This window comes from Cherax quadricarinatus, chromosome 47, assembly GCF_038502225.1.
Source record: "Cherax quadricarinatus isolate ZL_2023a chromosome 47, ASM3850222v1, whole genome shotgun sequence".
NCBI lineage: Eukaryota > Metazoa > Arthropoda > Malacostraca > Decapoda > Parastacidae > Cherax > Cherax quadricarinatus.
Window position 1 is genome coordinate 12501315 of NC_091338.1, and position 26006 is coordinate 12527320.

Consider the following 26006-nt stretch of genomic DNA (forward strand, 5'->3'; position numbering starts at 1 on the left):
GGAACTCGGGTTCTTTACCACTGCAAAGATGAGGGGTAGTGTCCTATACAATTAATCAGGTAGGTAGATCATGAAGTGACGTCCCAAGACCGTTTTCAGTCAGTCTCCGTCAACACTTCTCGTTGGTTGGCAGGTGACCCAATCTGTCATTCCAAGCTGGAAAGAGAGGTTGTTACCCACTGCTTAAGAAATCACTCTCCATGATAAGTGTAAGATACTTAAAAAAGGTGGTGATTATCGAAAAGTCTTATGTGGAGCTTAAAATTGAAAGGACTAAGTTTATTATCGGTCAAAAGTGAAGCTTTCAACCAATATCCACTAGAATAGGAGCAGAGGCTTTTACTTACAGTTGTGCTGGGAGCTGTGAGTCGAGTGATTACTGTTTGGCCGGAGCCCCCCACGTCACCTTTCGGGGTGGGGAAAAAGAGGGGGGGAGGGGACAGCGGGAGCTAGACTGGCCCTACCTTAACAAGCAGCCGGCAATCAAACTATTGTTACCGTATACTCGCTCGCTACTCCTATCTGTTGAACTTTTCCCTCACACTTCCCCATACCAAGTCTTATAGCCAAGGAGTATAAGAAGAATAGGCGAGGAAAAAGCTCTAATACGAAGTCGCGTAAGGCAACAAATCTACTGACTGTCACTTAACCAGTCAGAGAAATAATTGGATGAATCATTGATATACACAATATGAAACTTAAGTTTGCCCGAAATGCTCAGCATACAGAGGGGCTTTTGGCATGTACACCAAACTATTATATTCCACTGTACAACCATGTAATTTGTCAAAATAAAAAATCTAAATATAAATCTAACAGTTTAACCTTACTCGACCAGCGGTAGATATGGGCCTGGCACTCCTGTATTTACATTCGATTGGTCTGTGTTTACATTCACTGTGATTGGCCTGGAGCGTCTATGCTAGCCGTTAATTGGCTCTGACGTGCAGCATCTCCCATTATTTTTGCTAATATCTGTCAAAATGCCGTATTTCAAAATAAATAGCAATTTGTTCCTCGGTATGGATAACACTTCTGTTGTACATGTGAAAATAATACGCGATTTCTCAAAAGTACCTGATCTCCATATTTGCCGCGTTATTGTCTTTAAGTTGGGGGAGACACATTATATAATAAAAACTTTTATATATTAATCCCCGGGTATAAAATATATATTGAAGTGTACATTTAATAGTTTAATTAAGGTAAGAGTATTATGGAGGGTGTTGTTGGGTGGGTTGGTAGGCCTGAGTGTCCGTCTGACAGTAGTGGGGGAAGCTGGTAATGGAGGGGGGAGTTATCTCATAATTTATCACTCTGTTTAGACCAGAGACTTTGTCGCTTCACCTGCACCTAGTAGAGGGTCACCGGCGCCTCCCTACGCCTTACACAGTATGTGTTACATCTTATAAATAGACATAGAGGCGATAATTACGTACGAGTTGCTTCTCGGCCATTTTGTTTATTATTCCCCGCTCTTGCAGGCGGAGGTAATCAATATCGTCCACATCCATCTCGGAGTTTTAGTGCTTGACATAATATATTGTGTGATTTATAGTAATGTGAGTGATGGAGACAGTTAGAGGAATGGTTATTGATGTGTGTTGATAACTGTCAGTGGTGGGGTGAGCACACCTGCCATAACAATAACTGTCATCTAAGTTGCTTTGTGATTTATTTATTAACGAGGAGTGATACTTTTTTTGTGGGTTATTCATGGGTGTCTTAAGAGGCAGTGAATGTAAATTAGAGTATGAAATATTTAGTTTAAGGCTGTATTCATAACTCATTCTTTTGACTTTTTCAAAATAATCTCTGGTTTGTCCTTGATGTGTGTGATAAACAAGGGATACTAAGGCATGTTATATTGTCCTCTGCACTCTCTTCTTCAGTATTGATATTAAACTAATAAAATTCATTTGTTCCTGCAGCATAGAAATCCACACCATACACATATATGAGAAAATTTGAGAAAGCTGAGACTTGCTCTCAGGCTAGTGCCTGAAATTGAAGGAGCTGAGGTATGAAGACAAGCTTGGAGAACTGAGTCCTCATTACACTGGAGGAACCAAGCAACAAAGGTGACATGGTCACAACATACAAAATACTTACAGGCGCTGACAAGGTTAACTTAGATACTTTGTTTGAGAGGTGTGGAACCAAAGTGAAAGGACACAGATGGAAGCTAAAAACCAAAAATGAGGCAAAGAAATGTGAGAAGGAACTTCATTCAGCGTGGGGGCGGTGAGCGAGTGGAGTGCACTAGGGGAGGAGACAGAAGCTACAGTCACTCAATATCAAGTTCAAATGTAAATACGATGAAGCCCATGGGGCTCAGGATGCAACGTACCAGTCAATTAGTAATTAAGAGGCCGGGCCCAGGAGTTGGGGCTTGATCCTGTGGAACACTAGTAGGTGAGTACAAGGCAAATACTGCAGCATTGTTTTATGTAGTATGGTATTATGTTCAGATTTATCAGTTATCAGCCCTTTAAATATATATTGTCAGATACATACTCTTATCACATAAAGTTTTTAAAAGTTTATATACTTTTGCTCTGAGAATATTTATTTTAAAGATGCAGTGCTGTAATATATATACAAACTTGTAATACTGTATAGTATAAACTTATAAGCAGATTTTATTTGGATTATTACCCTGTTGGGTTAATAATTTTCATTGATTCTTTGGCAACATTGTATTTGCTAAGAAAGTCTCATTGTAGTGTCCATCAACAAACTCTTCAATGTTAAGTAGGTTTATTTAGGTAGTTACACAAGTTTAAGTGATGACAGTTATCATACATAGCATCAAAGTGACTTGTGTATTTCCATTGGGCTCCTTGTAATATTGTCTTATTAGCAACCAAGCATAATCGAATCAAAATCAGCCTTGATTATAACCTTAAAAAATAAAACGACTAAGCAACAAAATTATGAAAATCAGTCGCATTGCACTAAAAAGAGGTGTAATAAGAATAAAGTGAACTGAGCAGTTTACATAAACATTAAGTAGGGAAAATCAGCTTAATATAGCAGGTACAGGAATGTTAACTATACAAGAAATCACTTTCTTCCCTTTATGTAGCTTTATTCATTAGGAACCTTTTAGGAATCTTTAAGGTGTCCAGTAACTCGGTTGGCAGTGCACTCAGCTCTCATACTGAGTGTCCATGGCTCAATCCCAGGCATGAGTGGAAATGTTAGGCATGTTTCCTGTCATTACTATTCCTGTTCACCTAGCAGCAAGTAGATCCCTGGATGTTAGTCAACCATTGTGGGTCACATCCTGGGGGTGAACAAGATTAAAGGACCCCAAAGGAAATAAGACAGATAGCCCCCAATGATGTACTGACATTATTGGGTTATCCATGGAGGCTAACCCTCTAGGTAAAAAAAATACGAACAAAATCTTATTTCTCTTCTTGAACTGGTTTATGCTAAAACTTACCTTGACATGTTCAGGCAACCTGTTCCACTCCTTTGTTGCTGTGTAGTAGGTGTTTCACTTTTCCTACTTCCATACTGATTTTGGTTGCCAACCTTGGCAAAATTTGTAGCATGATATTCTGGACATTGCTTGTGAGCAATTTTATAGACATGATTTAACTGGCTGCTTTATTGTGTCTTCAACATTTGGCATATCCAGTTGTTGAAATTCACCCTGGCCTACATGCTCTCTTGGACCCAGGCCCAAGATAAATCTCATCATTGTGTTCTGGGTGGTTTGAACATACATAAGAGCGTAAGAAAGAGAACACTGCAGCAGGCCTGTTGGCCCATACTAGACAGGTTCTTTACAATCCATCCCACTAACAAAATATTTTCAGTGCTACCCAAGAAATAAGCTATGATAATTCTATTTACTCATATGCAAGTCCCACTCAAATCCAACTCCTCTCACTCGTGTATTTATCCAACCTATCCAAGTCTGTCTTTGAAAACGAAAATGAGTACCATGCAGTACAAGAATTATCTACATGACAGTGTATAAGTGCTTGACATAGGGTCCTGCAAGCCTCAGTAGATAGACACTATGCCTATCTGTATTGCTTCTTGGTTATTGAAGTTTGTATAATCAGTTGTGATGAATGGTTTGAAAAACCGACAAGTTGAAGATTGAGACACTTATGCAGCATATGGGAATCTTTATTCAGGAAACATTTTGCCACACAGTGGCTTCATCAGTCCAATACAAAGAGGAAGGCATAAGGAGAGGAGGAGTATGAGGTAATCAGTCCCTCAGCCTGGAGTCGATGTGTTCAGTCCATCAATCTTGTAGAATGTACAGCATAGGGCCATAGACGTGGCTTATACTGTAGTGAGGTGAGGTGAAGCAGGCGGAGGCGGGGTCGTAGTGGCACCATCCACTAGTCGAAGTAGGTCTTCGTCCGAAGGTTGAACAAGTGTTGAAGAATTCTTTGTAACAAGATCCCATGATGCTGCAGTGTCTGACAGTTGTGATGAATGGTTTGAAAAACCGACAAGTTGAAGATTGAGACACTTGTGCAGCATATGGGAATCTTTATTCAGGAAACGTTTCGCCACACAGTGGCTTCATCAGTCCAATACAAAGACACTGCAGCATCATGGGATCTTGTTAAAAAGAATTCTTCAACACCTGTTCAACCTTTGGACGAAGACCTACTTCGGCTAGTGGATGGTGCCACTACGACCCCACCTCCGCCTGCTTCACCTCACCTCACTACAGTATAAGCCACGTCTACGGCCCTATGCTGTACATTCTACAAGATTGATGGACTGAACACATCGACTCCAGGCTGAGGGACTGATTACCTCATACTCCTCCTCTCCTTACGCCTTCCTCTTTGTATTGGACTGATGAAGCCACTGTGTGGCGAAACGTTTCCTGAATAAAGATTCCCATATGCTGCATAAGTGTCTCAATCTTCAATTTGTATAATCAGATTTACACCACTCCTCTCCTATTATCTAAATGATATTCTCACTTTTGGTGCCACATTCCTTTGTTGGTCTCATGCCATTTGATTGAGCATTGTATAATAGGAGTGTCCTGTTCACTCTTGTTTACCTGGAGTTTACCTGGAGAGAGTTTCGGGGGTCAACGCCCCCGCGGCCCGGTCTGTGACCAGGCCTCCTGGTGGATCAGCGCCTGATCAACCAGGCTGTTGCTGCTGGCTGCACGCAAACCAACGTACGAGCCACAGCCCGGCTGATCAGGAACTGCCTTTAGGTGCTTGTCCAGTGCCAGCTTGAAGACTGCCAGGGGTCTGTTGGTAATCCCCCTTATGTGTGCTGGGAGGCAGTTGAACAGTCTCGGTCCCCTGACACTTATTGTATGGTCTCTTAACGTGCTAGTGACACCCCTGCTTTTCATTGGGGGGATGGTGCATCGTCTGCCAAGTCTTTTGCTTTCGTAGTGAGTGATTTTCGTGTGCAAGTTCGGTACTAGTCCCTCTAGGATTTTCCAGGTGTATATAATCATGTATCTCTCCCTCCTGCGTTCCAGGGAATACAGGTTTAGAAACCTCAAGCGCTCCCAGTAATTGAGGTGTTTTATCTCCGTTATGCGCGCCGTGAAAGTTCTCTGTACATTTTCTAGGTCGGCAATTTCACCTGCCTTGAAAGGTGCTGTTAGAGTGCAGCAATATTCCAGCCTAGATAGAACAAGTGACCTGAAGAGTGTCATCATGGGCTTGGCCTCCCTAGTTTTGAAGGTTCTCATTATCCATCCTGTCATTTTTCTAGCAGATGCGATTGATACAATGTTATGGTCCTTGAAGGTGAGATCCTCCGACATAATCACTCCCAGGTCTTTGACGTTGGTGTTTCGCTCTATTTTGTGGCCAGAATTTGTTTTGTACTCTGATGAAGATTTAATTTCCTCATGTTTACCATATCTGAGTAATTGAAATTTCTCATCGTTGAACTTCATATTGTTTTCTGCAGCCCACTGAAAGATTTGGTTGATGTCCGCCTGGAGCCTTGCAGTGTCTGCAATGGAAGACACTGTCATGCAGATTCGGGTGTCATCTGCAAAGGAAGACACGGTGCTGTGGCTGACATCCTTGTCTATGTCGGATATGAGGATGAGGAACAAGATGGGAGCTAGTACTGTGCCTTGTGGAACAGAGCTTTTCACCGTAGCTGCCTCGGACTTTACTCTGTTGACGACTACTCTCTGTGTTCTGTTAGTGAGGAAATTATAGATCCATCGACCAACTTTTCCTGTTATTCCTTTAGCGCGCATTTTGTGCGCTATTACGCCATGGTCACACTTGTCGAAGGCTTTTGCAAAGTCTGTATATATTACATCTGCATTCTTTTTGTCTTCTAGTGCATTTAGGACCTTGTCGTAGTGATCCAGTAGTTGAGACAGACAGGAGCGACCTGTTCTAAACCCATGTTGCCCTGGGTTGTGTAACTGATGGGTTTCTAGATGGGTGGTGATCTTGCTTCTTAGGACCCTTTCAAAGATTTTTATGATATGGGATGTTAGTGCTATTGGTCTGTAGTTCTTTGCTGTTGCTTTACTGCCCCCTTTGTGGAGTGGGGCTATGTCTGTTGTTTTTAGTAACTGAGGGACGACCCCCGTGTCCATGCTCCCTCTCCATAGGATGGAAAAGGCTCGTGATAGGGGCTTCTTGCAGTTCTTGATGAACACAGAGTTCCATGAGTCTAGCCCTGGGGCAGAGTGCATGGGCATGTCATTTATCGCCTGTTCGAAGTCATTTGGCGTCAGGATAACATCGGATAGGCTTGTGTTAATCAAATTTTGTGGCTCTCTCATAAAAAATTCATTTTGATCTTCGACTCTCAGTCTGGTTAGCGGCTTGCTAAAAACTGAGTCATATTGGGACTTGAGTAGCTCACTCATTTCCTTGCTGTCATCTGTGTAGGACCCATCTTGTTTAAGTAGGGGCCCAATACTGGACGTTGTTCTCGATTTTGATTTGGCATAGGAGAAGAAATACTTTGGGTTTCTTTCGATTTCATTTATGGCTTTTAGTTCTTCCCGCGATTCCTGACTCCTAAAGGATTCTTTTAGCTTAAGTTCGATGCTTGCTATTTCTCTGACCAGTGTCTCCCTGCGCATTTCTGATATATTGACCTCTTTTAGCCGCTCTGTTATTCTTTTCCGTCGCCTGTAAAGGGAGCGCCTGTCTCTTTCTATTTTACATCTACTCCTCCTTTTTCTTAGAGGAATAAGCCTTGTGCATACATCGAGTGCCACCGAGTTAATCTGTTCTAGGCATAAGTTTGGGTCTGTGTTGCTTAGTATATCTTCCCAGCTTATATCGGTTAGGACTTGGTTTACTTGGTCCCACTTTATGTTTTTGTTATTGAAGTTGAATTTGGTGAATGCTCCCTCGTGACTAGTCTCATTTTGTCGGTCTGAGGCTCCACGCATACATGTCTGAACCTCAATTATGTTGTGATCTGAGTATATTGTTTTTGATATGGTGACATTTCTTATCAGATCATCATTGTTAGTGAAGATGAGGTCTAGTGTATTCTCCAGTCTAGTAGGCTCTATTATTTGCTGGTTTAAATTGAATTTTGTGCAGAGATTTAAAAGCTCGTGTGAGTGTGAGTTTTCATCAGAGCTGCCTCCTGGTGTTATTACTGCAACAATATTATTTGCTATATTCCTCCATTTTAGGTGCCTTAAGTTGAAATCCCCCAGGAGCAAGATGTTGGGTGCAGGAGCTGGAAGATTTTCCAGACAGTGGTCAATTTTTAACAGCTGTTCCTGGAATTGCTGGGATGTTGCATCCGGAGGCTTGTAGACTACCACAATGACTAGGTTTTGGTTCTCGACCTTTACTGCTAAAACTTCCACTACGTCATTTGAGGCATTAAGCAGTTCTGTGCAAACAAGTGACTCTGCAATGTACAGGCCAACCCCCCCCTTTTGCCTGTTCACTCTGTCACATCTGTATAGGTTGTAACCTGGGATCCATATTTCGTTGTCCAAGTGATCCTTTATGTGGGTCTCAGTGAAAGCCGCGAACATTGCCTTTGCCTCTGCAAGCAGTCCACGGATGAAAGGTATTTTGTTGTTTATTGCTGGCTTTAGACCCTGTATATTTGCAAAGAAGAATGTTATCGGACTGGTGGTATTGTTGGTACTGGGGGGGGATTTTTTTTCCGGCATTAGTATCTGTATCTGTTGGTTTGGAGTGGAGGCCATCGACTGTGGTTCCACTCCAGGAATGACTGGATTTGGTGTACGATTTCTGCCATTTCCTGCCAGTTTTTTTTCCTTCCTGGCACTAAAAAACCTCTCCCTCTTGAGTGGCTGTGGCTACCCAGGTTTTCCCATGGCCTGGATGTTTTGTATCTTTTTGTCCCCTTTAGATGGTATGCCTGGCAATTTAAGTTATAGCACAGTCTTTCCTGTACTGAAGAGGTACACATTTCAGGGTGAAAAAGCTTACAGGAAGGGAGTTTGCATTTTCCTGTTGTCATATGGGCATGACATTTTCTAGGGTGGTCATAGTTGCATGTCCCATCTGTTTTTCCAGATTTCCCATGCCAGCAGATACCAAGTGCATAGTATGTGCACAGGCTTGGTTTCCGTTTGCCTTGGGTTTCTGTGACTGTATTCCCTGTTGGTGCATGTTTCCCTGTCTTATTCCTATCCTCCTTAGCACCAACAATGGAGCTCCCACCAGTTGTTTTTGGTAATTTATCCTCACTATTGCTATTGGAGTCCTCTTGTTTGCTATTTCCTGCGGTATTTCTGGTTTGCAATATTGGTTTTATCTTATCTTTGACTACACTTGTTTCCCTACTATGGCTCCTGTCCTCTATGAGGTCATTTATATGTATTCCTTCCTGCGTATAATTCCCGACTACCTGGACAAAATCTCCAGCTTCACCATTACTGTCTACCAGGACAGTATCTCCAGCTTCACCATTTCTGTCTCCCAGGACAGCACCTCCAGCTTCACCATTACTGTCTCCCAGGACAGTATCTCCAGCTTCACCATTACTGTCTCCCAGGACAGCACCTCCAGCTTCACCATTACTGTCTCCCAGGACAGCACTATCAGCCCTACATTTACTGACTACCAGGACATCACCTCCAGCCTTACAGTTTGTGACTACATGGCCAGTATCAAGGGCAGTACCATTCAGCCCGGACTTTTTATGTTCCCATCTGTTGTAGAAAGCTTCCAGGTTTTCTATGAAAGCAGCTTTGATGTTATCCTCTTTTAATACCCTTGTGATTTTAGTCCACAGATTTTCCTCATTTGGGCATACCCAAAAACACTTCTCTGTTTTAATACTGCTTGTAGCTAGTTCTGGGATATCTGCACAAGGAGCGTGACACCAATTTCCACAAAAATGACAATTTATCCATGTGGTAGCCCGTTTGTTTGACTGACCACAGACTACACACAGCTTCATAATGATTTGAATGGTTGATTTACTGCAGGTCTACTAGCAACCTCTTGAATATTATATTAATAACCTTAAATGAAGCTCTAGCTATTTGTATTTCTGTTTCTAACTCTTTTTGTATATTGGACAGCTTACCGTCACGTTCCTGATTTTTAATGTTTGTGTTTATAAGGGCGCCTACAAACCCATCCGTTTACAGTCTGCTTTATTGTCCAACGAAACTGTTTGAAACCAGTCCCGGGTTCGGACCAGTCAAGGGTTCGGACCAGTCAAGGGTTCGGACCAGTCGATCTGCTCTGATCAGTGGGTCACTTATTTAAAACATACTGGTCGGTGATTTGAGCTAACACATGAAGGATCTACTGGAAATTATCTACCCGAGTAATATGTGATTTGACTGATACAAAAGTATAACTTGCGTGTTGAAGAGCCGGTGATATCTGGCAGCTCCTACAATGACGTACAGTCGACCTCTTTGTTTATCAATCGCTGTATCTGGCTTTTCTATTTTTGTTTTTCCGTCTCCACCACAATAAATGCTATATTATCACTATAGTTGACTGGTGCAAATTTTGGAGGAAGGACGCTTTTTCTGTAGTAATAATTGCTTCTCGTTGTGTATATTGCGACCGCTGGTAACTACAGGTTATATGAAATTCACAGTAACGTCTCGTATTTCAAGAAAATGAAACTAATGAAAGTCACTCCACTCCACTAAGTACCATTATAATACTGGTTAGTTGCTACTACAACACTGTATTCTGCTATTCACTGGTATCACTAGATTATATGCGAGTACACTAGCAGGCCAGGAAGATTATTAAAAACAGCTGACCTGTGGTAAGTTTCTGGCGACTTCTGGCACCTGCCTCTATAGGCTTATCACTTCATTTACAAATTCACCTGTTTTCAAATGACACTTTAGCCTTTATCATCAATATACTAGGGAGCCACTGTAGTATACACTATACACTATGTATACTCAATGTCTTTGGACCTCTTGCCATTTTCTGCAGTATATGTATAAAATTGGCAGGATTTCAACTCTTAAATTTTCCACTGTTCCTGTGTAATTACGGTATATACATTACTCATTTTGTAGTTACAGGAGTAGAACAATGCTTGTGGTATATCCTTATTTACAGACTTATTTAATTTCCATTCATTATATCATACACTTCCTTGCAATCTATGTCTGCCATCTATCAGTAATTATACAGTACAGTATATTGAAATGTAACACAGTACCTGTACTTTATATTCAATTTGTTCATAATTTACAGTTGTGACCATTTTCTCTGTTGCTGATACTGTAACAAAAAATTTTACTCTCTTGTTTGTCTTGTCCTTTTATAAATTTATTTATATTGTATATTCATTAATTTTGTTTTAAATCATCATTGTGTATATTTTACACTTGCATTGTTTTCTTTCACAAAAGCATGTGGTTTTTCATGTTTCTTCTGTCTTTCAGGAAAACTGCTGTCCAATGAAGATAAAGCAGACACAGCAAGGTGTGTCTTAGACAACGTTTTACTTAAGTGTGAGTTTTATCAAGGGCAATTCCAAAGTCTTTTGGCATTCTTTGCAAGTCATATTTTAAAATTCCTAAATCCATTTGATTTTTCACCTATGAGCTAATGCAGGTTTTTTTTTTCAGTTTTGCGAGAGCTGTCCCTAACTTTGCAATAATGGATGAGCATTGATCAAAATTTTCTTTTCACTACATTCCTAGTAAGTTGTTTAAATACTTTACAGTATTACATATATCGGTTTTGTGATTTATTCTGTGACTCCATATGCCGTTGTAATTAGCTGTTTTTTTTTTTTTTTAAAGTCACTTGAAGTCCCTTGAACTGTACTCCTTGAAGTTTTTTATTATTATTATTAACACACTGGCCATTTCCCACCAAGGCAGGGTGACCCAAAAAAGAAGAAACACTTTCATAGTCATTTACTCCATCACTGTCTTGCCAGGGGTGCACCTACACTACAGTTACAAAACTGCAACATATCAACACCCCTCCAGAGTGCAGGCACTGTACTTCCCACCTCCAGGACTCAAAGTCTAGCTTGCCAATTTCCCTGTATCCCTTCATAAATCATTACCTTGCTCTCGTTTCAACAGCACATCAAGTCATAAAAACCATTTGTCTCCACTCGCTCCTATCTAACATGCTCACGCATGCTTGCTGGACCTTTATGACCAACGAATTGGTCTTAAAGGTCCTGCAAAATTGATAGTATCTGCAGATGGTGCAAAATACCCCCAGTGACAAGTGGGGGTGCCATGAATACATTGAGAGAGAACACATTAAGTGCATAAAGAAGAATTATGAATAGATCCTGTCTTCAAGAGAGAATTTGATAAGTTCCTCAGGTTTTTTCCTGATAAGCTGGTATGTGGTTCATAAGTTTAAACTGCATGCAACCAGCACCAACAGCCTGACTGATTAAGCCCTCCACCAAGAAACCTAGTAATACAGACGGGCTACTGCTGTAAACGAAAATTGCTATAAAGTGAAACACAACCTTTTTTACTTTCAAATGCATATAAAAGCCTGATAACATGTTTACACTATCATATATTAAGTAAGAAATAGAGCTAGACCTAAAAAATGCATATACAGGACACATTACCTAAAATATTTTCATCCTAAGCTTATAGTGAATAATGAATATATTTATTGTAGGAAGTCTGAATAAATGAAGAATGGGCATAATTGAAAACTGCTGCATTAGTGAAATGCTGTAAAGCAAAGCGCTGTAAAGTGGGGGCTTTTCTGTAATAATAATAATGAAAGATGGCAATTGAATGAATGTTTTTTTTCTTTGGGTCACCCTGCCTTAGCAGGAGACATCCATGAAGTTAAATAATTTAATGCTTATGAAAGAATTTTGAAGTATTAATACATTAACTTTTACTTGTCATGTGTTTCCATTATGTAACGTGACAGAATCACCACCACTAACCTTCCGAGGTTGTGGTCAGATCATGAGTCATCCTGGTGCTCAGGCTTCGGTCAAAGTCGGTTAATCATGAGGAGAGACAAGCTTGTTGAGAACACTATTGAAGACATGCATCACTGACTGTAGCTCCAGCAGTGACATTTGTCACTTTGAGACTAATCTCTCGAATGAGGAACAATCACACACATCTTACCCATAGCCACATGTTTGCAGATGATCCTGCCCCTCTTCTCCCCAACTCTCTGTAGCTTGAGGTGTGCAAGTGACTGTGGAACACTCACTAACAGTTTGCACATAGTTTAAGTGTTTCTGCTTTCATCACTTTTTTGTTTTTAATTACCAGGGTGCCTGTGTGGGTCTTAGAGAGCTTTTAAGAGAGTTTTGGACATTAATAATTTTTAACTCATATTGGTTATTCTAACTTGGTATGATAGTACAGTTTTTATTTGTATTATGTAGTTTGTTCATATTAGTAGTTTTTACAATTATTAATTTTATCTTTTTCCTGTGTGTATGTTGTATACATCATGTATATATTTTGTATTGCCAAGAGTGATGATTGACTTGCAGAGTCAGAGTGCTCTTCCAGTATCAAAATTACCTACGTAATGACTGGAGCTAAACTATGCGGGCCCAAAAAAGACATTCTATACCCCTTAACTGTAGGGCTGAAGTTATTCATTTTTGGCATAGGGATGGAATCTCTGGGCCCCTGTCATAGGGCTATTAATGGTACCCCAAATTTCTAATCATTAACCCGTAAACGGTCCAAACATATATACAGTGGACCCCCGCATAACGATCACCTCCGAATGGGACCAATTATGTAAGTGAATTTATGTAAGTGCGTTTGTACGTGTATGTTTGGGGGTCTGAAATGGACTAATCTACTTCACAATATTCCTTATGGGAACAAATTCGGTCAGTACTGGCACCTGAACATACTTCTGGAGAGAAAAAATATCGTTAACCGGGGGTCCACTGTATATCTTCACTACCCCAGTGCCCTGAATATTTTGAAAAATAAAAAAAAAAAGTTTTTTTTTTTTTTATGGAAAGAACGAGCACATTTTTCTAAGTGTTATAAAAAAATTAGGGTCAGTACTTACAGAAATACGTATGAGGCCGAGAAGTTGGCACTGGATGCTCACCTGACGGCAACCTCGAGTACTGCCGCTTACAGAAGTGTTGCCGATATACTTTTTTTTTATATTCGTATTATTTTATATAATTTTTATGTTTTGATGATTACAATTTATATTAGTTATTGCCATTTCATAACCAATCTTTGTTCTGACACTAGTACGGTATTAGGTACTGAAATAGTACTCAAATTGTAACAAACACACTGACAGGTGGACATTTGCACCTGCCTTGGCCATTTATTATTGTCTTGGAATAAATACAAAGTATTTATAGGTCCCAGCAATGTTTTGGATATGTGGAAGTATATAATAATAATAATAATAAGAAAAGAATAATAATAATCTTTCTTTCAACACATCGGCCGTATCCCACTGAGGCGGGGTGGCCCAAAAAGAAAGACAAAAGTTTCTCTTTTTAAATTTAGTAATTTATACGGGAGAAGGGGTTACTAGCCCCTTGCTCCCTGCATTTTAGTCGCCTCTTACAACATGCATGGCTTACGGAGGAAGAATTCTGTTCCACTTCCCCATGGAGAATAATAATAATATGTAATAATAAGTTCCTTTGAAGCCTGTACAACAAGCCTCAGTCCACCTCTGACAGTGAAGTGATAAGATGAGATAACAAAAGATAAGAGTTGACATTTGATGAGCATCAGCCCTCCTTTGTTTTCGCTGGTACACAAACATGTCTGTCTGTCTGTCAAGCTCCCTGTCTCAGAGAGAGCCACAGGATGGCATCATCATGTTTACTCATATCTTCATGCACAGTATAACACTTTGCCTGGATTTTTTGGGTTATCCTAGGTAATTTACACTATGTATACTTGTATTTGTGTGTACCTGTGAGACAGAGATAGACAGACAGAAAGGGATAGACAGAGACAGATAGACAGAGACAAAGATAGAGATAGAGACAGATAGACAGAGATAGACACAAACAAACGGAGCCAGGCCGCCAACACCCAGCCAGCCACTCAGCTGGCCAGCCAGCTAGCCAATCGGCCAGCCAGCCAGCCAGCCAGCCAGCCAGCCAGCCAGCCAGCCAGCCAGCCAATCAGCAAGTCAGCCAGTCATTCAGCCTGCTGAACAAGTATTACATTCCAGAATTGTTTCTCTTTACTTAAGGCATAGGTTATAAGACATTCTGAAAGGGTGTTGCACAAAGGTTGCACATGGGTTATTATCGAGGTTTTTTGATATTTCCTCGACCACTTATGGCTGCATCCACCTCAGAGCCACTAAACTCGTGGTCAACATAACTTTCCTCTTAAAATGTGAGAGTTAACACTACATGAAATAAGTGAATCCCAGGTGTTTGCTGCGCTGTTTGCTCTAGCTGGTGCTCACTGGAACTGATGCTCCCACAAGGTACTAAGTGGTCCCAGATTTTTTTAATACAGTGCACACTGAGTGTTAAGACCCAGTCTATGCTGACAAAGCATCTCAGGCCAGTCGTGCCATATTTGAAGGCAGGAAAAATAAAACGTTTATATACGTTTGGGGCACTAGTGAACGTATACATAAGTTTGGACCATTTACAGGTTAATAGGGAAATTTTTTAGACATGCTTCATAACACTTGATGTTAGACAGAGGCCCGGTGGCCTGGTGGCTAAAGCTCCCGCTTCACACACGGAGGGCCCGGGTTCGATTCCTGGCGGGTGGAAACATTTCGACACGTTTCCTTACACCTATTGTCCTGTTCACCTAGCAGCAAATAGGTACCTGGGTGTTAGTCGACTGGTGTGGATCGCATCCTGGGGGACAAGATTAAGGACCCCAATGGAAATAAGTTAGACAGTCCTCGATGACGCACTGACTTTCTTGGGTTATCCTGGGTGGCTAACCCTCCGGGGTTAAAAATCCGAACGAAATCTTATCTTATCTTATCTTACCTTTTATGAGTTATTTCTTGGGGCGATTATATTTTACTAGTAGTTAGTTCACTTTGTTAAACTTTATAATTGTCATCATAAAATGAGATATTTGAAGCTCATTGTCTTTGTATTTGTAGTTTATGACAAAAAAAAATTGTAGCATTAATTATTTTTTGTCCTTTCAGAATTTCAAGCTTGAAAAACTAAATCAAGAAGATGAAAAAGTTATTCATGCGTCATGTTCTTTAAGAACATTATTTTGATACTATAGCAGCAGTTGATCAATAACTTTCTCTCCATTTGGATTAAAAGATTATCAACATGGATCAGACACCACAGGAGATAATGCATTCCCTGTTTTCCCTTGATCCTAATATGGAAAACAGGGGACATCTGTATCCTTATAACTATCCTTATGGACAATATCCTTACCCATACCACTATCCGTATCCTCCTCCTCACCATTCATCAGCTCATGCAAATATTCCTTCATCACACAGTATGCCACCACCACCATCTCATCCTATAACCCAGGCTTCACAGAGTCTTGCAGCATCACAGAATAACCTTTCACCATATAACGGTGGAGTCCACAATATCCGTCCACCTATGACTAACATGCGAGAGCAAATGGGAGATGGAAGGCTTCCTTTAGGAGACAGTAGAATACCTCATCTAAGTGATATTGAAAGACACACAGTTGATACACAACATATTGCAGAAGATCTACGTAGTGTACCTACTGATTCCAGGAACCTTGGTGATATGAGACATCATCCAGTTGACATGCGACCAATACCTGCTGAGCAACGGTACTTAGGTGATTTAAGATCCTTTTCAAGTCACCCACGTTCATCCTCCACAGATTTTCGACACATTACTGATTACTCGTCTCAACCAACGGATTTACGAACGCAACCAATTGATGCTAGACTCTTTAGTGATGTGCGACAACTTGCTGGAGATACAAGGCCACCACTTAATGAAGCGAGGCTCATGGGGGATCCTCGACATACCCTAATTGAAGATAGTATTAGAATCCAAGAAGACCCAAGGAATCTAATAAGTAGGCCCACAGGTGATTTCAGGTATGCAGGAGATTTTAGAACGTATGATAATCGCCCTGCTAGTGTTGCTCAACCTCCTGAGGATATGCAGCTTTTGTCTGGTGATCCAAGACCTCCAATAAGTAACACAAGGTCCATTGAAGAAACTAAGCCCCTTTATGATTCTTCAAGAATGAGTACAAATGAAAATAGGCTTCCATTACATCAGTTTGATACAACTAACCTTTTAAAATCATCAGGAAATCAGCATTATTTTGATGACAGAACTAGTTTAGTAAATAAGCCTTCAGTTAATGGTGAAGATCTTTCTATTAAGCATACAGCTCAGGATTTGAGACAAATGCTCACAGATTCAAGAGTGACTTCAGGAAGTAACAATCATTCTGTCCATGACATGCAACAAAGTATGAATGAACCAAAAGCACAGCTAAGCTCATCTGGACAAGATGCTGAGGTTAACCAAGGAAGTTTAAGATATCCCACAGTTAGTAGCCCAAACACATCTTTAGGGTTGTTGTCCCATGCATTGGGGGAGCATTTAAAAGAAAAAGAGTTTGAGAACAGTGATGGTAATACAAATTTAAATGTCAGTCAGGAAGAACCTCTTAATATGGACAACAAAAGTTATCATTCAGATGAACCTAACAGGGATAAAAATGTAGGGGAGATGAATGATGAAATGGAATATAAAGACAATAATGGAAAATGTGAAATTTCTCAGGATATTGATGAAGATGACTTTGACTCTGAAGCCTCCTCTACTGAATACTCTAATCCTTACATAGAATTCAATGAAGTAGCACATGGAGTATTCAACAATGTTAATAATATTGCTGGTCCAGTTAAACCTTTTCACTGTGAAGACTGTGATGCTACATTTACTACTAAAGGAAACCTTAAAGTACATAAAAGAATCCATACTGGAGAAAGGCCATATGAGTGTGAGGAATGTGGTAAAACCTTTTCATATTGTGCATCATATCAGTCTCATAAGTTAATACATAGTGGACACAGACCATACAAATGTGAATTTTGTGAACGGGCATTTTTCCGAAGTGAACATTTAGAACGTCACCGGAGGAGGCATACAGGTGAAAGACCATTTAAGTGTACAGAATGTGATGCTACTTTTGCTGCTAGTGATGGATTGTCAAGGCACACGAGAACTCATACTGGTGAAAGACCTTATAGCTGTGAGGAATGTGGAATGTCATTTGCTTATAAATCTACTTTTCTTCGACATAAACTGATGCATTCTGAGGGTGAATACAAATGTGAGGATTGTGGTGCAGCATTTAAAGATCCTGCTAGGTTAGATAAACATATAAAAAAGCATAATGACCCAAACTATGTGCCATACTCTGATGAAGGTAAACCAAAGCCACATAAACTTATGGAAGATGGTATAGAGGTTACAGGATGTGAGTTCTGTCAGATGAAATTTAAAAGAAAATCGGATTATTATCTTCATCGGAGAACACACACTGGAGAAAAGCCTTATGTGTGTGACGTGTGTGGTTCATCATTTATCAGGAGAGCATATCTGGACATTCATATGCGTACTCATACTGGTGAACGTCCATATAATTGTGAATCTTGCGAATCTGCATTTAAAACCCGCACTGCCCTAAAGTTTCATAAACGTACTCACAGTGGTGAAAGGCCTTACAAATGTGAACACTGTGATTTTGCCTTTGCCCAAAAATCTGCAATGAAAGCACACACACGTATTCATACTGGTGATAAACCATATAAATGTGATTCATGCGAAGCTGCTTTTCGCCATAGTAGTAGTTTAACTATACACAAACGAACTCACACTGGAGAAAGACCATATGTTTGTGATGCTTGTGGAGCAACATTTGCCCAGAGACCTCACCTCAATCTACACAAAAGAGCTCATTCAGGTATTAAGCCACACACTTGTGATGAGTGTAATGCATCTTTCACAAAAAAGGATTACCTTTTGGCTCACAAAACAAAGCATGCAGGTGGAAGCACAATCAAGACTGAAGCTTTAGTGGAAGCTGCAGGTGAGCAGGTGTACAAGTGCACTGATTGTGAGATGGTGTTTACACACCATTCCAGTTTAACAGTCCACATGAGAAAACACACTGGTGAGAGGCCATTTGTATGTGAAGACTGTGGTGCATCATTTTTATACAGCTCAAATCTTACTACTCACCGCAGAAAACACACTGGTGAAAGACCATATAAGTGTGATCAGTGTGAGGCCTCCTTCATTCTCAAGAGTTATTTAACGATGCACCTTAGGAAACATTCTGGTGAAAGGCCATTTAAATGTGATGAATGCCAAGCTTGCTTTACACAAAAAACTCACTTATCAACCCATAGGAGGATTCATACTGGAGAATGCCCCTACAAGTGTGAAGAGTGTGGAGAGGCTTTTCGTGATGGTGCCAATTTTTGGAGACATAAGAAGAAGCATTTAATTGGTGAAGGAGCTGCAACTGTAACACGTAGAAGAGGAAGAAGAGGACGAGGAAGAGGTGGGACTAGAGGTTCTAGAACTGCTCCAACTAGGCGAACAACACGTGTTCGTCGTTCCACAGTAAAATTTGAAGAGCTCTATGAGCAGTTTATTGTTAACCAACAAGATGAAAGAATGCTTGTTAAAGAAGAACCACAAGATCAGTCAAATAAAGATGATGAGGAGGAGGGTCCCTACATCACAATTAACCCAATGGTAGAGATCAAGTTAGAAGATGATGAGCATCACCAGATACAAGGTAAAAAAACAGAGTTAAGACAACCAGAGGACAGTAATCTTATAGGAATGGGTAAAGATACTGTTAAAGATCATCTTTCAAGAAATGATGAGAATGATAAGGAGAATTTGGAAAAAAAGCCAGATCATATAGATGAAAGGTTACATGTTAGTGATGGTAAAGTAGATAAAGTGACAAAATGATCATGTGAATATATTTTTCAAAATTATAATGTACAATTATATAGAATATAAGGTTGTCAAGTATGATATAGGGAAAGTATTGATTGTTAGTGCTGAAACTTATCATTAAAAGTATATATTTCTTGAATTACTAATGAAATATTGATACAGATCTCATTTTGGGTATATCTTATTTTATAAGTAAAGTAATAGAATATTTATTATTGATTAAAGTTACGGAGTATATTACCTGAAGTACTGTAGTTTGTATTCTTGTGATGTTATGAGAAGATTGTATGTGATGTATTTTCCAGTGATTGCTGTAGTGTGTGTATAGTATTACATACCTGGTCTTGTCCCAGTTTCAGTTTTGTTTTTAGAAAAATGGTGTGGAAGTGTTGACCTTTGGAAGGTTCAATGTTATCCTTTTGCAATTGCCAATTATGTACTTTTTGTGATAATACAAATCAGAATCGTGTTAATATGCAGACAGTTTTATATATAAATATATATGTATATATTTTGTGTTATTGTATCTTTGTAAGTTAAATATCTTTTAAATTTAAATTATTTGTTATGCAATTTTTTAAAAGTCTAAATGTCCAAGGAATTTTTATTGTGATTTCCCTGAATTACACTTGTTTTGTAAACAATTACTAGTCAGAATAGGCTTGGAGTCAGTATATTTTGATGTTAAGACAAAGTAATTTTGTTTTGTCTAGTGTTTACAGTAGTTTTGGCTGTAAATAGCAAATGTTTAGAAATGTCTATGTTTTGGGATACACTAGCTATTTTACTAAATTTACAGTGGTTTGTGAGATGTGACGAAAAAGGGAAATAAATTTTGAACCAAGGCAGTGTGTTTTACTCATCCAGTTTGTGTTGTATACAATTGTAACTTTTGCTGATATGTATGGAGTGGTTCATTTACAAGATGCCTCCCCTTCCTTGAATCAAAACCAAATGCCTCCCATTCCCCAGGTGTTGCATGAGCCTTGCAGGTTTAGCAGTTCCCCATAAATATAATAAATGAACAAAGAAAAACTATCTTGTACCAAGTTAAGATGTCAATGGGTAAAAAAAATTAGATTATAATTAGCTTTAACTGTGGTAAATATTGTAACAGTACTGTACTAGAAGAGGCACAGGAAAGCCTGAGAAGTTTGGTAAAGGGAAAATGAATAGTATGCTATATCTTGGGATGTGAAAGGAAAATTTGAAATGATAGAGTAATGTCATGTACATAATTGCAACTAGAATGTAGATTTTGAGTCTAAAACCCCTCAAGGAAGGTTCCTTGATGTTGGTGAGGGGCTCTTGATTTAGGGAATTGGATCTGTGCTCCGGTTCCCCGAATTAAGCCTGAATGCCTTCCATATTCCCCCCAGGCGCTGTATAACCCTCCGGGTTTAGCGTTTCCCCCTTGATTATAATAATAATAATAGAGTCTAAAAAATCCATTAATTATATGAGTAGGAATTTTACAGAATCAAACCTAATTCTATCAGTTTCAGAACTGAATTTGCTTTTAACACAAATATAATTTTAACTCCGTTTTGTACCTAAGTTAGTGGCACTACTGGGTTATTTAAAGTACTTTTTTTTTTTTTTTTTTTTTTTTTTTTTTTTTTTTTTGCTAAGTGTATGGTTTTTGTTTTTGTAACACTTCTGGTTTTGAGGGACTAGTAACCCCTCCTGTATACATTACTTAAAGAGAAAATCTTTTGTTTTTCTATTTAGGTCACCCTGTCTCGATGGGATATGGCTGATTCGTTAAAAAAAAAAATAATGATGCCAGGCCTTGAGGCAAGGCAACACACACAAGATAAACATTCATCGCCATTCAATTCAATTCAATTTAATTCAATTCAAAGTTTATTCTCTATAAGGATTACAATGCTGAGTTTACAGAATTTGGTTATTGTGTGCTTTACATGTAGTAAAATAATTACAGAGTACCACTAGAACACCTAGCATGGCTAGGCATTTCGGGCAGACTTTGTTTAATTCTTAATTTTAAAATATTACAAATTATGAGGTAAGTTGGTATTATGGCTAAGTGACTAAATACTAGTTTGTGAGTTTAGCAATGTGAATGCTTTTGTTTTGGCACAGTACATAGTTTCAGTATTGGAGTATCACAGGATTCATTATTTTAAGATTGAGATTAATATTTCTGTTTATGGTCAAATGGGTGAGTGAGTGTAAGTGTGAACCACCAGGTGGTATTCGTGTAGTTAGTTGACGGGGTGTATCAGGGAGATAAGATGTTTTCTAATGGTAGTTTTGAAGGTGATGAATGTGTCTGCAGTTCTAGAGTTCTCAGGTAGGGTGTTCCAGATTTTAGGGCCTTTGACATACATTGAATTTTTGTAAAGGTTTAGTCGGACACGGGGAATGTCGTAGAGATGTTTGTGTCTGGTGTTATGCCTGTGGGTTCTGTCACAACTATCAAGAAAGCATTTTAGGTCAAGGTTGATATTGGAGTTTAAGGTCCTGTAGATGTAGATTGCACAGTAGTAAGTGTGAATGTACTGAACAGGGAGTAAGTTTAGATCTATGAAGAGTGAGGGGGGGGGAAATGTTGCCAGGGATGGGATTTAGTGATTATTCTTACTGCAGCTTTTTGTTGGGTTATTATTGGCTTTAGGTGTGTTGCTGCAGTTGATCCCCAAGCACAAATAGCATAGGTGAGGTATGGATAAATAAGTGAGTGGTATAGTGTGAGAAGAGCATTTTGAGGCTCGTAGTATCGTATCTTGGAGAGGATCCCAACCGTTTTGGATACTTTTTTGGTTATGTGTTGGATATGGGTGCTGAAATTTAGGTTGTTGTCAAGGTATAGGCCTAGGAATTTGCCCTCATTATGTCTGGTAATTAGAGTGTTGTCGATCTTAATGTTAATTTGTGCATCTCCTGCTCTGCTACCAAACATAATATAGTAGGTTTTGTCAGTGTTAAGCGTAAGTTTATTGGCTGTCATCCAAGTCGATATTTTGATCAGCTCCTCGTTAACAATGGTGTTGAGGGTGGGAAGATTAGGGTGAGAGATGACATAAGTCGTGTCGTCAGCAAAGAGAATGGGTTTCAGGTGTTGGGATACGTTTGGAAGATCATTGATGTATATGAGGAAGAGCAGGGGACCAAGGACACTTCCCTGCGGAACTCCAGTATCAAGTGGCCGTGTTGTTGATGCTGTGTCTTTAATGGTGACATACTGATACCTATTAGTAAGGTAAGATTTGAAATAAGCAAGCGCATGGCCTCTTATACCGTAATGGTCAAGTTTTTGGAGTAGGATGTCGTGGTCTACTGTGTCAAAAGCTTTTCTTAGGTCAATAAAAATTCCTAGTGGATATTCCTTATTTTCCAATGCTGTGTAAAGCAGATCTAGCATTTTTATGATTGCATCGTTATATTCACAAAAATTGTCAGTCATTCAGTGCTGGAGGAGTTGTAGCATCAAGGTTCCAATAGTGGGAGATGGCCATTAAAATAGAAAATACATGTATATAACTACTCTTACCTTGAAGCAGCCCGTCTGTTCATATCATCAGTAGCTATGCTTATATATTATACTATATAATAATTACAGTAGTAATCTGTATACTATATTGCTCCCCCTTGTGGCTTAGCGCTTCTTTTTGATTATAATAATAATAATAATATATTGCTCCTATTTTAACTTCAGTGTTGGTAATAATTTGGGCAGATTATTTTTATATGTGTACATGTATGTATATGTGTGTATTCACTTATTGTACTTACCTTTGTGGTTGCAGGTATTGATGTATTTTATCAGATCCTGGCCACTGCTAGACGAGGCGAGTGACTTCAATATGGCAACCATTGATTATACCTGGAGGGTGTTCTGAGGGTCAAAGCCCCCATGGCCCTGTCCATGACCAGGCCTCGTGGTGGATCATGGTCTGATCAACCAGGCTGTTACTGCTGGCCACACGCAAACCGACTTACAAACCACAGCCCAGCTGGTCAGGTGATGACTGTAGGTGCCTTTCTAGCTCCTTCTAGAAGACAGCTAGGGGTCTATTGGTAATCCCCCTTATGTATGCTAAGAGGCAGTTGAACAGTCTTGGGCCACTGGCACTTACTGTGTTATCTCTTAGTGTACTCATGGTGCCCCTGCTTTTCATTGGGTGGATGATGCACCACCTGTCGAGTCTTTTGCTTTCATGAGGAGTGATTTCCCTGTGCGGATTGGGACTACTCCCTCTAGGATTTTCCAAAAGTTCATTATCATGTATCTTGCCTGCATTCCAAGGAGTATAGGTCAAGGGACTTCAACCATTCCCAGTAATTGAGGTGCTTTATTGTACTTACATATGCAGTGAAAGTTCTCTATATTCTACAGGTCTGCGATTTTGCCTGACTTAAACGGGGCCATTAGTATACAGCAGTACTCCAGCCTAGAAAAACAGGTGATTTGAAAAGAATCATCATTGGCTTGGCATCCCTAGTTTTGAAAGTTCACATTATCCATCCTTCATTTTCCTGGCAGATGTGGTAGACACACTGTTATGATCTTTGAAAGTGAGATGCTCTGACTTTATCATTCCTAGGGCCTTCATATTAGTTTTTTGCTCTGTTGTGTGGTTGGAATTTGGTTTATATTTTGATCCAATTTTTATTTCCTTGAGTTTTCCATAGTGGAGTAATTGAAATTTGTCCTCATTGAACTTCACATTTTTTTCTGGGGCCCATTTAAAGACTTGGTTAATATCCGCTTGGAGGCCTGCAGTGTCCTCAATGGATGACACTATCATACAAATTCTGACCTGCTTTCCCTGAAACAGAATTAGAACCAGAAGAATTAGAAAGCAGAAGAATTAGAAATGTAGATGGCTGAACAGATTGAAGGTTGATTGATAGCATAGTGGGTAGATGAGGGGAGGTGAGGATTTTAATTCTTTTGGCTCTTATAGTAATGACAATGTTTGAGAGAGTGGATTGATTTTGTGTTTGAAATGGATGGACAGGAGTGGTTTCATGAATGGATTGAACTAGAATGGGTGGAAAGTTGAATAGATGGTGGAGGGGAAAAGGATAGGATTTAAATTAAATGCATTTAGATGGTTTTGGGGGAATGTTGATGGGGAAATTGATTGAAATTTGATGCTCTTGGGGATAGGATTTTGACCAGCTTTGGGAAAGTGTTTTTGGGGGAATCATGATAATTTTCAGCTTTTGGGGAAAATTGAGAGAATTTTAAGAATCTTGGTGTGAAATGTTTTGGGGGACTCAGTAGCATTTAAAAGGTTTTGGGAGAATCTATAGAATTTTAAAGGTTTTTGAGAAATCAGCTTTTTATGAGGAAATTGATGGATTAAGGACAGTTTTGGAGGCATTTATAGAATTTTAACAGTTTAGGTAGTGTTTATGGAGTAATTGTAAGAGTTTTACCTGTTTTTTTTTTTTTTAATTTTATTGGTTTCTGGGGGAATCTGTAAAGTTTTAAACAGTTTTGGAGGGAATCAATAAGATTTAAATGTTTTGGAGGGAGTGGATATGCTGTCCCATAGCTCAGTTGGTAGCACTCACTCGGCTCGCACACTGAGGTCCTTGGTTCGATCCCCAGTATGTGTTGAAACATTAAGATGTTTCCTTAAGAAACCTGCTGTCCCTGTTCACCTAGCAGTAAAATAGGCACCTGGGTGTTAGTCAACCAGTGTGAGTCACATCCTCGGGACAAAATTGACCTAATTTGCCTGAAATGCTCTGCATAACAAGGGGCCTTCTTTTTTTCTTTTTTTTTTATTAACACACTGGCCGATTTCCACCAAGGCAGGGAGGCCCGAAAAAGAAAAGCTTTCACCATCATTCACTCCATCACTGTCTTGCCAGAAGGGTGCTTTACACTACAGTTTATAGTATATATCATTGATGTCAGCTAGGCCAGTACGTATACGTTGTACACTTACTTGTAGGAATAAATATTATTATTATTAATTTATTTTAGGAATCTATAGAATTTTTATAGTTTTTAGGAACAGACTGAATTTTAACTGTTTTGGGGGAGTGGGTGTGTAGTGATTGTGTGTGGGGGGTAGCAGGGGTTGAGTCACAGTTCCTGGCCTTGCTTCTTTGCTGGTCGCTACTAGGTCCACACTCTTCTTGCTGTAAGAGCTTTGTTGTATCTCTCCTTGAAGCTATGTATGGATCCTGTCTCCGCTACATCACTCTCCAGATTATTCCACTTTCTGACAACTCTAGTGCTAAAGAAATACAGTGGTACCCCGAGTTTCGGCCATAATTCGTTCCAGAAGGCTGTTTGAGTGCCGTTACCGAACGAATTTGTTCTCATAAGGAGTAATGTAAATTAGATTAGTCTATTTCAGACCCCCAAAAATATACTTACAAAAGCACTTACAATATTACACTTACATAATTGTTCGAGTTAGGAGCTGTACGAAACTCAGGGTACCACTGTAGTACTTCATAACTCCCTGCGACTCATCTGAGTTTTCAACTTCCAGTTGTGACCCCTTGTTCCTGTGAGCTATCTTTGAAACATTCTGTCCCTGTCCACCTTGGCAATTCTTCTCAGTACTTTATACATAGCTATCATTTTCCCCCTGTCCCTCCAGTGTCGTCAGGTTGAGTTCCCTAAACCTCTCCTCATA

General features: G+C 39.6%; 1 protein-coding gene across 6 annotated transcripts; it reads left to right on the top strand.

Moving 5' to 3' along the window:
- Positions 1–1233: 1233 nt before the first annotated feature.
- Positions 1234–20219, top strand: LOC128696504 (zinc finger protein 160). 6 transcript variants are annotated; one of them, XM_053787776.2, is made up of 5 exons: positions 1234–1392; positions 1932–2415; positions 10868–10936; positions 11054–11127; positions 15573–20219. In XM_053787776.2, exon 5 carries the CDS (start codon positions 15709–15711, stop codon positions 19384–19386), a length of 3678 nt encoding a protein of 1225 aa, XP_053643751.1. In that variant the 5' UTR covers positions 1234–1392; positions 1932–2415; positions 10868–10936; positions 11054–11127; positions 15573–15708; the 3' UTR covers positions 19387–20219. The 6 variants fall into 6 exon arrangements, 5 of the variants coding, with proteins under 5 accessions (XP_053643751.1, XP_053643752.1, XP_053643753.1 ...); XM_053787777.2 differs by having other exon boundaries at positions 10868–10907; XM_053787778.2 differs by having other exon boundaries at positions 1240–1490.
- The last annotated feature ends 5787 nt before the right edge of the window (positions 20220–26006 follow it).

Bases quoted from the DNA above. Each gene is read 5' to 3' on its own strand.
- LOC128696504 (XM_053787776.2), top strand. From the start codon at position 15,709: ATGGATCAGACACCACAGGAGATAATGCATTCCCTGTTTTCCCTTGAT.